Below are 14,578 nucleotides of genomic sequence, written 5' to 3' on the forward strand. Positions count from 1 at the left end.
AAAACAGGACCCAGGAGTCCCGGCTCCCAGCCCCCCCGCGGTGGAAATAGGACCCAGGAGTCCCGGCTCCCAGTCCCCCCGCGGTGGAAAACAGGACCCAGGAGTCCCGGCTCCCAGCCCCCCCGCGGTGGAAATAGGACCCAGGAGTCCCGGCTCCCAGTCCCCACTGGGTGGAAAACAGGACCCAGGAGTCCCGGCTCCCAGCCCCCCCGCGGTGGAAATAGGACCCAGGAGTCCCGGCTCCCCAGCCCGTGCTCTGTCCCTCAGGTCCCCCCATGGAGGTATCCGGGAGTCCCTATGCCGGGGGTGGGGGGGTGAACACGGAGCTGCCTCTAGGCTGCCATGGAGACCCGGGCAGGAGGCCGCGCAGCCCCAGCCGGGCGCCGCCTCTTTTCAGGCGGCCCCTGGCTCCGCGGCCCGGCGGTGACAGGGCGAGGGGGCGGCGCTACGGCCGGCGGGCGGGAGCGGCAGGCCGGCATGGACGCGGAGATGGCGGAGGCTGAGCGGCCTGGGCCGCGAGCCGGGGAGCAGCGGGGAGCGGCCGAGGCCCCTGGCGCCTCCGGCAGCGCCCACTATGAGCTGCCCTGGTGAGAGCCGGGCCGGGGCTAGTGCGGGGGGGCGGGGGCTGTAGGGCGGGCCTGGGCCTGGCGCTGGCGCTGTGTGTGTTGGGGGGGGATCTGGGGGGTTGCGGGGGAGGAAGAGCTGGGGTCTCCTGGCAGCTGGGGCCCCTTGAGGGAACTGGGGGATCCCCTGCCCCCCTCCCCAGCTGCAGTAAGGAGGGAGGGAGATGCCAGCTATTGATGGGGGGGGGGTTCCCGGGGGATCCCCTTAGCTGGGGGTGCAGCCCCATCAAGCTCAATATCCTGTAACACTTCCTGAGGGCCCATCACCCTCGTGTGCTCGGGGGGCGTCCCGCCGCCTGCAGAACCGCCCGCAGAACCGCCCTGGCATGCAGCTGGCTCTGGGGTGGGGAGAGGCAGCTAACCCCAGCATTGCTGCACAGCGAGCCGATGCAGCGTCGGCGGGACATCCGTGCACTTTAAGGACAGGATCGTGGGCTTGTTAATGTCCGTGCAGAGTAAAGGGGAGCTTGGTTCCTAGGGTCTGGACCTGAAGCCCCACAGTGCATGGAACTGAAGCCTGAAAGAGCAGCGTCCTTGGTGTAATGAGCTGGCCGCTATGCAAACACCACTACCTGCTATTAGCGAGCACTAGCTAAAATTGTTAGTGGCTGTTGGTCCACTTCACTAGCAGATGTAATGGCTCTGCACCTGTGGCTTCCATGGGACTATACATTTTGCTCTCTTATCTCTGGTTTGTGTAGCCCAATATCAGCCGTAACTGATGCTTCTGAGAAAAGGATGCTAGGCACAGTTATAAAAGGCCCATAGTCAGATGTGCAACAGCATAGATAGGGTGGATGATTCCTTTTTGCCCTCACAAGTACTCTTCAGACATGGTCATTGATTATTCTTGTAATTTGCATAGCTGCACAAGTTATTAAGGTCATAAAATGATCAAGTCCCAAGCTGTCCTGCAGCTTATCATGTAGAAGTCCATGTCTGGTGCTACCGTTTGAGAGTTCAGTTTTGTTGTCACATGTGATTTGCTGATGGACCTGGTATCTCTAAAGCAGTCACATAACTGCAAGGTTTTATGTACATGGCCATAAACTGTTACAGTGAAACAAGTGTATTACTCCTTGGATATTATTCCTGGTCAAATTCCAACTTGCATAATTACATTATTTTCCTATACCTAAAATGTTGTATAGCAAACAGTTGTTGCATTCCATCCTAGAAAGTGGATAAAGGAATCTGTTTATCTTTTGCATATCATTTAAAAGGACATCATCAACTCAAAATCAAGTCAGTTTGATAAATAATTAAAAGTTTCAGGTACTACACCTGCCCATATGTCCCTTTGCAGTTTTTAAATGGTTCTGTTTTGTGAAAAAACAAACATCCAAATAGCACAACAGACAGCAGTGTGGTCTAGTGGGTAGGTCACTGAATTGGGTGACCTGAACAAGTCACTTAATCTCACTGCCTGTGTTCCCCTCCTGCCTTGCCTATTTACATTTTAAACTCTCTGGGGCAGGCACTGTCTCTTACTGTGTGTTAGTACAGGGCCTAACACAATGGGACCCTGAACTCAGTGAGGCCTCTAAGTACTATTGTAATACAGATCATGACAATAAAGAGGGTAAACTGAAACTGACAGTGTGCTGTCATATGCACAAAGTAAACAAACTGAAAAATAAGAATCTCGAATGTTTTCCTACTCTAACAATCGTAGGTGCTGTACTTGCGGCAGTAATGATTTTTTTAAATACTTAGTGTGAGGGCATTGGGATTTGTTTGTTCTAAGATGATGGTGCTCTTCTAAGTATGCAGGTGCTTTGGAATCCTTGGGAGGAGGAGTGCCATATAAGTGTAGGCCATTAAACTGTGCTGTCATTCTGCATGACTGTAGAACCAAAATGATTTCCCAGATATTTATCCTGAGTTCTGTTAGCACAGTATGGTGTCTTGCTGTGGTATAAACTAGGCAAAATGAGGACATGCTCAGATGGCCCTGATCCTACAAATGGCTATGCAGGGCCTGTGCAGAGTCCCATTGACTTCGGCGGGGCTCTTTGCGGGTGCAGCAGTCTGCCCAAATGCAATCATTTGTGGGATCAGGGCACAAGTAAGTATGAAAATGGGTGTGGGGAAACAGCAATTAGATTGTTACTCGGCATAGGATTACAGGTCACATTGCATTGGTATATAATGTTTATTTAGAATCCAGCATTTTTTAATTATCTGAAGGGTGTAAACCCTAATCCTGCAATTGATAGTGTTCAGTGCAGCAGTTCAGCATTATGCTATCAGTTGCAGGGTTGGGGAGGCCTAAGTGTCATGTATGCAAATCAGTGTACAGCAGTTAAATAAATTTCTCATCATCCTTCTTTGTCCTTTACAAAAAATCAATCAGATTATAATGATGAAATAAACAGTCATTTGGTAAGATAACTTACTGTGAAGGAATACAGTCACGGGATCAGCATCTCCTCCCTTTGCATTTAGCAGCATCAAAAGCTTATCAAATGGCTGTGTTCTAATATATTGACATATTTAAAATATTTATTGAATGTTTGCTCTTAACCACGTGAGCAATTTGCATGTAATTTTCCTTTGAAAATGTCAGAAATCCTCCTTAAGAAATTTAGACATTGACTTCAAATATTTCCAATTATTTTATACTAATTGAATCTGTTTTGATTAGTGTAAAACATGAGCTAAATTAGATATGTCTAATGTTTTGGGATTTATTTTTAAATAGGGTTGAAAAATACAGACCTATGAAGCTATCTGAAATAGTTGGGAATGAAGACACTGTGAGCAGACTGGAGGTGTGTACTTGGCTTGTTATAACAAAAACAGATTGTTGTCCTGTATTTATTTTGTATGTATTGTTTTACCATACAATTCTGCTTAGAAACCCCAATTCAGGAAAACATTGAAGCCAAGTTTAAATCCCTCTATTCAGGAAAGCACTTAAAGAGGTGTTTTTGCCTTCAGTGGGATTTAAGCCTGTACTTAAGAGTAAAGCATGTGCTCAAGTGTTGTCCTCTTCAGTAAGGATGCTTTCCTGAATCAAGGTCTAAGTTTATTCATTTAAACTTACTATCAATTTGTCCAGTTTTGGGGTGGTTCAGAAAATTAAATTAATGCCCAGCATGTTAATTAAGCATGTTAATTGTAATCATCACTAAACATAGTTTGGATTACAACTAATTTTATGTTGTATCTTCCTACAGATATATTTGTTGTTTTTCTAGAGTCTTAAGTTAGGTGAAAAATATTTTCATTGTAGTCATCCTAGCAAACTAGTTTGTAACAGAAACGTTTACTAACGTTGTGGTCATACAAAGTTATATTCAGTTTTGTATACATAAATATATTCAACTTCTTTAAATTGCACTATTTTATGATGTGTGTGTACTTGCAATTTGGAATGACCATTTTAACAGCCTCCTTGGGGGTTACTCTACAAGGAAGTGTTTAATGGTTAGAATGTGAGACTGGTAGTCAGTATTCCAGAGTTCAGTTCCCAGATTTGCTAGTGACTTATCACAATGTTGTTGTTGTTGTTGTTTTTTTAATGGATGGAAGGAAAATGCAAGGATACTAAAAACCTCAGGTTAGATGAACCGTTTTAAGTACGACAGAACTCTGCACACACAAAGGATTCATATAAATGATCAAGTAAGGAAACCTGAAGTAAGTCAGCTGAAGAAGAGCTCTGTGAAGCTCAAAAGTTTGTATCTTCCACAAACAGAAGATATTGAAAGATATTGCCTTACTTACTGTCTCTCTCAAGTAAGAAATATGAAAATGATAAGGTGGGGTAAAAATTAAAGTAAGAGGGGAGGAAGTGAATGAGGAGTTTTTCATTCCAATTATGAAAAATGGTAGTATGTAGGAATTACTCTCCAAGTTTTTCTGGCCAAGTAATCACTCATTCTTTTCCTAGGTTTTTGCAAGGGAGGGAAATGTACCAAATATTATAATTGCTGTAAGTATTTTTGTGTTGCACCATATTTCTGCTTGCTGTATTTTTGTTCTCTATTGGTGGTGTCAGTTCAGGATGGTAAACAGGCTCTCTCTAGATTTGCATTGGTCCATGAGTCTGTTGGTAAGGGAGATCTTAATTGTACAGCCAAAGATCAGTATTTTTGTTTAATCTGTAATTGTCCCAGATACACCCCCTCATGCTCCAGGGAATAAACCTGTTGGGGGGTTAGGTTTTGTCCCATAATTCCAGGGTTTCTTGCACTCTTCTCTGAAGCATCTGTTTGAAGCAGGATATTAGATTACATGGACTCCTCATATGAGTCTGTATAGGAATTCCTATGTTTCTGTTACTGCTAACAGAACACAGTAGCTAGACAGTGCAACTCACTTTAAGGGTATAATACTTAAAACTCATTGTATTCAAAGGGTCCTCCAGGAACTGGTAAAACAACCAGTATCTTATGTTTGGCTCGTGCACTGCTTGGTCCTGCATTAAAGGATGCTGTTCTGGAGCTGAATGCTTCAAATGACAGGTGTGTATGAGAACTCTGTAACTAAGTTTCAAATTAAGGAAGAAATGCAACAAACTTCAAATGTTTTTACTTGAAATCTACTATGATTGTTAGATTAATGATAGTAAGGTTTCCAATATTTGCTTCTCAGTCTCTTCCTGCCTCCCTCCCTCCACAAAAGACTTAGGTGATCTTTGATGTTTTAAGGTCTCTTGTAGATATTATCCACTTCCTGTTTTGGGAACTTCTTAAATATTAATGGAATGTTTCAGAGTAACAGCCGTGTTAGTCTGTATTCGCAAAAAGAAAAGGAGTACTTGTGGCACCTTAGAGACTAACCAATTTATTTGAGCATAAGCTTTCGTGAGCTACAGCTCACGATGAAGTGAGCTGTAGCTCACGAAAGCTTATGCTCAAATAAATTGGTTAGTCTCTAAGGTGCCACAAGTACTCCTTTTCTTATTAATGGAATGGAATTGTTAAACATATGCAGATTATTAGGAGCTATGTAATCTGTAATTTCTGTCCATAACTTCTCAAATTTATCCTAAAGAGCTCTCCTCCTTCTGTTGTGTTCGTAAAGTTTCATTAACATTTAAAGGAAAATAATTTTATTTAGCTAGTTGACAGAGGAAAGATTATTTGAGTTTAGGTATATAGGTGGTAGGAACCTCAAATACTAAAGATTGCTTTGTGGTGAAAGCTTATGGGCAGGAGAACTGGGTTATATTCCTGATTTTGCTAGAGACTTCCTTTTTGATCTTAAGTAAGTCACTTAATTTCTCCCTATGTCATTGCCCTGGTTCACAAGGGTGTTTTAAGGCTTGCTTTGTGCATAAGGGCTTGCTGCACCACTGATTACTTTCAGGCTCTAAGTGGTTTGAGAACCTATGCTGGAAGAGTGCATGTATTGTTCTGTCTTTATTGTTAACTTCAGTTACTGAGTAACTGTAGAACACTAAATTTTGTAACTCGAAACTGAACATTGAAGGATAATAAAATGTTTGCTCTTATTTTCCCCAAAACTATTTACTAGATACAGTTCCCTTCAAATGTAAATAGCGTCCATTTTGTGTTAATGGAATGTAATTTGTTGCACTTCTTTCTTTAAATTGATGTGAAATACAAACTGGTCTGAGTGATCACTGAATGAATAAGATTATTGTTTCAGGGGCATCGATGTTGTGAGAAACAAAATCAAAATGTTTGCTCAGCAGAAGGTCACACTTCCCAAAGGTCGGCATAAGATAATCATCCTGGATGAAGCAGACAGGTACACTGTGTTTCTTCTGATCACAAATAACCCCTCAGAAGTGTTCTGCCTCCATGTTCTGCATAACTTGCATAAAATGTAAGGCTTCTATTATAAACCTATTTTAAGTTTAAGGTATTTTGCTAGCCTCTCAGAAGTAATTTAGTTGTGAACAGATCTCCATTTAACAGCACTCTTATCAGACGCTCTTCCAACAGAGGCTGCTGCATTTCAGAGATGTTTAGTATCTGAGAGAAGCACTTTAGGATTTGATGGGATGTAAAATACTATCCAATTTACAGGCTATTTCTAAGCTCTCATTTGAAAAAGGGGTGGCTGATATAGCATACATCGTCCTATAGTAGATAATTCTATTTTAGCTTTACTGCATGAAAAGATTACTACATGTGCATCTACACCTAGAGATCATTCTTTCAAATGTGGATGGTTTGGTTTTAATTGGGTAATTTGTATAGAATATTCAGAGATGGTATGTATTGTGTGGTGACTTGTAAGTTTCTGGATAAAGCTACTTAGCTTCCTAGTTGCCTTGCCAGAAGATCAAATAATTCACAAGGCAGTAGCTAATATAAATAGAAACTCTGAAGGCGGTATAAACATTTATTAGACTGCAGCTGGATGTTAGATAGTGAAGGGCAAAAGCCAACCTAACTTTTTTTTTTCTCCAGCATGACAGATGGAGCACAGCAAGCATTGCGAAGAACCATGGAAATTTATTCCAAAACAACTCGCTTTGCACTTGCATGCAATGCCTCAGATAAAATCATAGGTAAAAGAAAGCTACTAGTCTCTGTATGCACCTTTATAACACATCTTCCATGTTTACAGTTAGCTTCCTGCCACTGTTACAGTATGTGATGGTAGGGCTCCAAGATTGGAGCTCCCAAAGTCTCCTAGGTAAAGCTGTAGGGTAAACTTTCTTTAATCATCTGCCTTTGCTTGTACTTTCTTTGTAGAAGATTTTGGAGTTTGGAGGCAAATCTTGGTAAGTTCAGTAAAGCCAAACTTTTCAAGTTTAAATAAAGGTGGCCTGATTTTCATCGATGGGTGAGCATCTGCCTGCACAGCACAAGGTGTCAGTGCTCATCACCCCTCTTGAAAAATCTAGCTGCCTACAAGCACCCATGGTCACAAAAATAAGTACCTTCCACTGGAGTAAACTCTCTGACCAGCTATTCTGTAGTTAAGGAGGAGAAAACTTAGCACAGACACATACAAACTATATCAGAAGTTAGATGATCTAAGTAAAATGTTTTATCCCATTGTTTGGCTCCCTCTAAATATACTTAAAGTTGCAAGGTTATGTTAACTACTGTTGCATGGTGGACCATACAGGGTGCTGTCAAATTGTTCTGTTCATAGGAGCAGGTAAAAGTCTAGATTGATAAAATAAGGGTGTTTTTTATTTTGGACACTGTCACAGGAGGAGGTGCCCTAACAGTGAGTGAACCCTGACTGCTCTGGAGGTTAGCTCCTCCCAGTCTGATGCCCCTTTCTGCTGCTTGTTCACACACCGTACCACCTCTCTCTCCGTGACTTGGCCCTTCAGCCAAGTTGTGTAGTCCTCCCTTTCTGGGGTATCAAAGTCCCACTGGACAACTGTCCTTGGCAGTCTTCAGCTCCACTGCCTGGTCTGTGCCACTTCCCCAGTGGCTGGTAGGGAACCCAGGCCTGCCCACTACTCCAGGTTCCAGCCCAGGGATCCTACAACCAGCAGCCAACATCTGCACAGTCCCAAACCTGGCTACTGTTTCGCTGGGCTGCACCTACTTTCCCTCTATCAGCCTCTTTTTCCACTCTCCTCTGGGTACACACTTCCTTCAGGGCTTCTGTTCTCCTCCTGGTTTCCTCCTTTCCCTCTCAACAGCTAGAGAGTGACTGCTCTATGCTGCAGCCCATCTCTGCTGCCAGCTTCCTGCCTTTTTCATAGCCTCACCTGTTCCTTCTCAGCTGAGCTTTATTTCCAACCGGGGAGGGGGGTTTGCTTATCCAGCCTAATTCCCCTCAGGTGTACCCTATCCAGTTAATTGGCCCCCTTCTCTGCCTCATTAACCCTTTTAAGGCTGGTATGGGGTGAACACCCAATCACAGTTACATTTCAGAACCAAATTTGGCCTTCATATTAGCTTGCCAGAGACCTGGCCTTTGGTCTCAGTTGAAGAGCTCTATGGCCAGAATGTAAGGGTATGTCTACACTGCACAAAAACAAAAACTCTGCAGCATCAAGTCTCAGCATCAAGCTCAATGGACTTGGGCTCATGCTATGGGGCCAAAAACACCATCTATACTGCTAAATATACCTGTGGCAGGTGGGGGTGCAGTCAGACGTGCCAAACCTGCGAAAAAAATTCAGAAATTGGGCTTGTTTTCGGCTTAATTGGCTTGTGAGTTGCTTGTTGGCTAGTTTTTGGGTTACAGCTTGTTGCTTTTTTTTGATGGGCTCCTGGCAAGGGAGGGCAACCAGGAGCAAGGGGAGGAGAATCAGGGGTGCACAGCTGGCCCACCACAGTCTCAGACTGCACACCGGGGATATCTAGTCACATAGAGTGTTGTGGCTCTTAGGGCTTGGCTTGTTTTGACCTTGTTTTGAAATGGGATTAGCTTAATTTTTAGTTTATTGTGAAAGGCAGGGTGCTTATTTACCACGTGAAAGTTAGCAACTGTGTGTGCAGTATACGTCCACTACACACCACCATAAGTAGTGTGCATTGTAAACATGCCCTCAGAGTGGACTATGACAGTGAAACTATTCCATATAAAAGGAAATCAGATTACAGGGTGATGCAGAAATTTCACAGATGCCTTCTCCCAAGCTGAAAAAAGTAATCTTGGATGGATACTTAAGAAGAGAACAAGATGTCTCTCTCTCTCTCTCTCTAGAGCCAATCCAGTCCCGCTGTGCAGTGCTGCGCTACACCAAGCTGACAGATGCTCAGATCCTTGCAAGGTTAATGAAGATTGTTGAGAGAGAGAATGTACAATACACAGATGATGGACTGGAAGCTATTATCTTCACAGCACAAGGAGATATGAGACAGGTATTAAAACAAACCCAGCAAAAGAAAGGCCTTCTAACTGCAGTACAAAGCCTGGAGTTGTGGCCTTACAGTCTTTAAGTTGTGGGAAGTAAAGGGGAGATTACATGATCTGCAGTATTCCAGTAACTAAACTGTATGGGTTTGCTGAATTCTGAAATGTCTAGTCACTCGACCCTGCATCAATGGAAATTGAATGCTGACCTGTAGCTGGAGGAAGTAAAATCTTCACAGCTCTTAGAGTTTGTGCTGTTGACTCGTGGGAATGCTTGATATGGCAGCAGTTCCGGAAAAGTCTCTGGTTGAGTCTGAGGAGGGGAGCCAGAGGTAGAGCTTTTCAGATAGTAACAGAAACGTTAATTTTACTCTTTACAGGCACTAAACAACTTGCAGTCCACCTGTTCTGGATTTGGCTTTATTAACAGTGAGAATGTGTTTAAGGTTAGTAAAAGTTCTTATAGCAAGATGTGATTGCTCAGTATTTGCACTGTAATGGGAACATACATAAACACGTTTTCTTCCTAGTTTTCAGTATCTGGCATCGTTCCCACACAAAAAATACTTGAAGTCTGTCAGCTCAACTATATCAGACATTGTTTAGGACACGTAAAAGTTTGACATTGCTTTGTCAATTCCCAAGCAGTATTATGTCTTGAACAAGATTGCTACGTTAAACATAAGAGTTGCATGTCCCTTATGAAAAGACTGACACAAAGTAAGAGGTTTTCCCTTTAATGCTGGAGAAAGAATGCATCTGAATGTAAACTGACACAGCTGAGACCCATTGTCTGTATAGCAAATAATGAATCTTAATAGGACTGCTGTGAAATTCAGTGATAGTAACTGTTAATGCCTAGTATGTTGGGTGCTTTGTACTCAGTGATATAAAGTCTGACTTAATGTTGGGTGAGTAATTACGTTACCAGCTAAGTTAGTCACTTAAAAATAAAATGTGTGGTGAACAGCCTGTATTATAGGGCTTTCTCAGATATAGCATTTAAACTATCAACTATATAGAAGACTATTAAAATTATTCAGGGTATTTGGGTGTAGGAGGGAATATGTGCATTGATGTTTCCTAAAATTCTAATTTCTCTTTGGTATAGGTGTGTGATGAGCCACACCCTCTGCTAGTGAAGGAAATGATACAGCACTGTGTGAATGCAAATATTGATGAAGCATACAAGGTATGTATTTTTGTCTTTTCAGACACTTTCTCAACAGAATGCTTGCTTTTCAGAAGATTTTAGTTTACCTTACTTTCCATCGAAAACAAAAGTAAAACTATACAAATGCAGATAAATTCATGAATATAAACCTTTTTCATGTAAGGAATCTTAATACGTAGAAATCCTGATAGCATGTATATTTCTACACTGAGGCATCTTTGTGATTGACTGGATCTAAATGTCTGAATACAAGTGACACCACATTAAGTGACACACTTTTAATTCACACAAACAAAGCTCCACTTCTCAAAAATTTAGTAGGCAAGACAAGATAAGGTCTAGTATCACTACCTGTATTTTCAAAGAACATACTACAGAGCCGTTACTGGTGTATTTTGATAAATGGAAAAAATCTGTTGCCAAGATAAACAAAATACATCTTAAGCACTATCCTTGCTTTCAGTCTTCACTTGCAACTCATTCATAATTATGTGAATTATTTACTGCAGAGGATGAATGAGGTTCTGATATTTTACTCTAAACAGGCCTTTCTGACATCCACATGAGGTTCTCCCCCACCTCCCAACTCTTTGGTGCCATTTTTAATTTATACCTCTCTGCTGTTGTCAGATAGTCATGGTGTTTCCACTTGCAAAGGAAAACTTGTGTTCATTATAGAATCCCACCAATACTATTTTGTAATACGGCTGGTGGAAAAAGGTTTTGGTCTAAACAACATGTCTGTTCTCTGCTGGCCTCTGAAACAGCTCAATCCCAAACCTGGATTATTCTAATGGCACTATGAAGGGTACCAGGGAACTTGAGGGATTTCAATATAGACTGTTTACCTTATGATGGCAGATGTAGCTACTGTGTAACAATACTGGATATAAATATTAGGGCAGTAGCAGCACCAGGAGCAAATGTGTGCGCTCAGATCACTGAACAGGAAACTTGTAGTTGTTCTGGTAAAAGATGCTAAATACAGCAATAAAATATCAATTTATTAGTTTATAAATTGGAGACCATTGATCCTGGCTCCATAAATTTGCAGCTTGCCTCAGATGTAATTATGTCTAAGGTGAAAAAAAGTAACGACCAAAACAAGTACGAATGGAGTGTCACTTCTTGCTAGCACAGGATGGAGATTAAACCTGTTGCTTTAACATTAAAGAACTATATGCAGTTTCACCATGTGGGAAATGATTCATATACAAAAATAAGTACAAACTTGATCCACATAACTTAATTTTCCTGGGGGGAAAAAAGTTAACATTTATTTTCTCCTGCACAGATTCTTGCCCACTTGTGGCGGCTTGGGTACTCACCAGAAGATATAGTTGGCAATATCTTCAGAGTGTGTAAAACCTTCCAGATGCCGGAGTATCTGAAATTGGAGTTCATCAAGGTTAGTGCTAGCCTCATTATCACATTCGTCTTTAAAAAAAACAAAAAATGATTCCTATTAAAGGGGCAGCCTCAGTTTGTTCCCCAAGAATTGCTAGTTCTTAGTACAAAAGGTATCTAAACCTCTCACTGCGTTTCCCCTCCCATAAACTTTTCATAAGAAGGGTGAGAGTTTATTAACACTTTAACAGTAAACTCCCATGCAAGCTCAAGGTGCTATATCATTTAATTAGACTTAGTCATAATATAATCCTATTCAGATAATGAACAAACTCAGCTGGCCACTAAATCAAAGCTTCAAATAATCATTTCAGCCCTTGGCCCTGCAACGTACGTTCTTATTTCCTCTAAAACTCTGTCAAAATAAATGGCTTTTGTAGCATGGCCAGATGGTCATCAAGTCTGAGTTATTTCAGTAGCTTACTAAAGGCTAAATGGTACTGAGTTCTAATTTGACATGTGATAATCAATGTACGTATTGGAATCAGACCTCTTAGGGTTAAATCCTGCCCTCAGATACAGGCATAGTGCTTCCTTGAAGGAAAACGGGAGAGAGATGCTTGCACCACAGAGCAGTATTTGACCTGATCTATCAGAAAGTTGTTGTATTACCCTAATGTGGCTGGCTTCAAGAAGAAATCAGCCCTATGCTTGTTGACAACTTAATTTTTCCTTCAGCTCAGGTAGCTTGAGGGCAGCATCTTTGGAGCGGACGGGCAAGCTCTATTCCATATGGTGTATATGTAATTCATTAATGTCTGGGGACTCTGTACAGTGTGTGCTATCACAGGACAAAGTAGACAACGCAAACTACTCTTGCTGCTGGGGGAAAAAGTACAAGTCAGTCTTCCACGAAAACTGCCTCGCTTTGCTGTAGAAATGTAGACAAAGCAACAGAAAAAGCTGAGGTTTGACACCTAATATTTGTATTGCCAGGAAATTGGATATACTCACATGAAGATAGCAGAAGGGGTGAATTCTCTCTTGCAGATGGCTGGACTGCTTGCCAGGCTCTGTCAGAAGACGGCTGCTCCTGCAGAAAGTTAAATGGAGTATTTTACTGGACTGCAATTACAGCCTTGATTCTGGAAGTATGAGGTTACAGTGTTTAAGGCCAGCAGCTATCTGCATACTAGAACCTTGTGTATATAGTAAATTCTGAATTCAGTGAACTTATTCTCTGTTCTTGCTGAACCTGAAAATGAAAGCCAGCATTTGTTTTTAAATTACTTTGTACTTTTTTTTAGGCCAAATAAACTTAAAATCCACTGAGAACGGTTGTGTCTGTGGTGTAAAAGTGGTGGGATAGGACTGGATAGTACAGATGATTAGCAATAGAATTAAAACCCCTTGTCCTGGTCTGCCTTTTGAAATCGTTCATGGCTGTACTGACCAGAAGTTAACAGCCCATGGCTGTTCAGTGACCTGTGAAATGAAATGGTGTCAATCTCATTCCTAGTGGACAGATGTATCCATCAAACAACCGATCGTGACTGGAGATCTCAGTGAAGCCAAGGATGAAATGGGCTGTGGAAAATGACCTACCCTTTTGCGCACAGGTGATTTCACTAGGTTCGTGTTGAGGTGTATTGAGCAGGATCTAAGCTATACCTGTGCTGTGAATAACAGGGAAACCATCCAGTAGGCACCTTTAATACAACTAACAAAATGTGTGGTATAATAAAGCGCAGATGTAGTCGATGTGACACCTTCCCTTGGATACTGCCTTTGGAACCTTTGAAAATGGAAGTACTGTGTCAGTATTGAAGTGTGTGCCCATCTCAAATAGATGCTGGTGCATTCTAGATTTAGGCATCAATTCTTGCTGGCCTGGGTTAACTTAATAATCATGAGAAATGAAGAATGCCTGATCTTTTGCCTGTAGGATTAATTCATCTAAAAGCTAAGGCATCTATTCTCCCCTTCCATGTTCAGATTCAGAAGTAATGAGCAAGCAGTTCAAATAAAGTATCAGAGGGGAAGCCGTCTTAGTCTGTATCCACAAAAACGGTGGCACCTTAAAGAGTAACACGTTTATTTGGGCGGACTCCTCATAGTTCAAATAAAGTTGTTCCTCTCATAAGCAGTAACTATAAAATACAAAGGGAATATAAATATGGAGTGAAGATTTTACCTACCTCTCCAGGAAGTCTAAGAGAAGGCTTCTGGAAATGGAGCCATGTTAAAATACCCCAAGTTCATAATTTACAGGAATTATGGATACACAGAAGGAAGACAAATTAATTGTTGATGCTGCTGGCGATTACCTGGTCATGCTTCTGTAGGTGGGGAAAATGTCTTGCCTGATTCAGCTGCTTTATGTGCATCCCTGCTCACTGAAGAGATATGAGAGTTGGGTGAATTACTGTATACACAAATCTCATTGGCTGTAGGGATTTCAGTTTAGGAAAGATTTGTAATTTTTTCAGATGTAAAAAAGTGGAAGTAGTTAAGGCAGTTTGGCAGAATGATGTGACAAGTTCCTCTTCTGAAAGGGTAGTTCTAGACTGTGGAATGGAGAGGGAAGCTGTGAATGAGGCCTTTGCATCCAAAGGACAGGTACACTTGGTCTAGGTCCTGATTGGTAATGCAAATGAAGACAGCACTATAAGCACGTAAG

At 41.8% G+C, this 14,578-nt stretch overlaps 1 protein-coding gene across 3 annotated transcripts; it reads left to right on the forward strand.

Moving 5' to 3' along the window:
- Window positions 1-342: 342 nt before the first annotated feature.
- RFC2 (replication factor C subunit 2) lies at window positions 343-13,233 on the forward strand. 3 transcript variants are annotated; one of them, XM_073315090.1, is made up of 11 exons: window positions 343-587; window positions 3,328-3,397; window positions 4,522-4,563; window positions 4,989-5,095; window positions 6,246-6,347; window positions 7,016-7,116; window positions 9,228-9,385; window positions 9,758-9,823; window positions 10,489-10,569; window positions 11,846-11,959; window positions 12,895-13,233. In XM_073315090.1, the coding sequence occupies exons 1-11, from the start codon at window positions 343-345 to the stop codon at window positions 13,003-13,005; spliced, it is 1,197 nt and encodes a 398-aa protein (XP_073171191.1). In that variant the 3' UTR covers window positions 13,006-13,233. The 3 variants fall into 3 exon arrangements, with proteins under 3 accessions (XP_073171191.1, XP_073171192.1, XP_073171193.1); XM_073315091.1 differs by having other exon boundaries at window positions 426-587; window positions 6,246-6,425; XM_073315092.1 differs by lacking the exon at window positions 4,522-4,563 and having other exon boundaries at window positions 426-587; window positions 6,246-6,425.
- The last annotated feature ends 1,345 nt before the right edge of the window (window positions 13,234-14,578 follow it).

The sequence above is a fragment of the Lepidochelys kempii genome, chromosome 17 (assembly GCF_965140265.1).
Source record: "Lepidochelys kempii isolate rLepKem1 chromosome 17, rLepKem1.hap2, whole genome shotgun sequence".
Classification (NCBI taxonomy): Eukaryota; Metazoa; Chordata; order Testudines; family Cheloniidae; genus Lepidochelys; species Lepidochelys kempii.

Excerpts from the sequence above, each read along its gene's own strand:
- RFC2 (XM_073315090.1), top strand. The coding sequence starts at position 343 with ATGGAGACCCGGGCAGGAGGCCGCGCAGCCCCAGCCGGGCGCCGCCTC. Across the intron at positions 588-3,327 it reads GCCCACTATGAGCTGCCCTG|GGTTGAAAAATACAGACCTA; the intron begins GTGAGAGCCGGG and ends ATTTTTAAATAG. Across the intron at positions 4,564-4,988 it reads TACCAAATATTATAATTGCT|GGTCCTCCAGGAACTGGTAA; the intron begins GTAAGTATTTTT and ends TTGTATTCAAAG.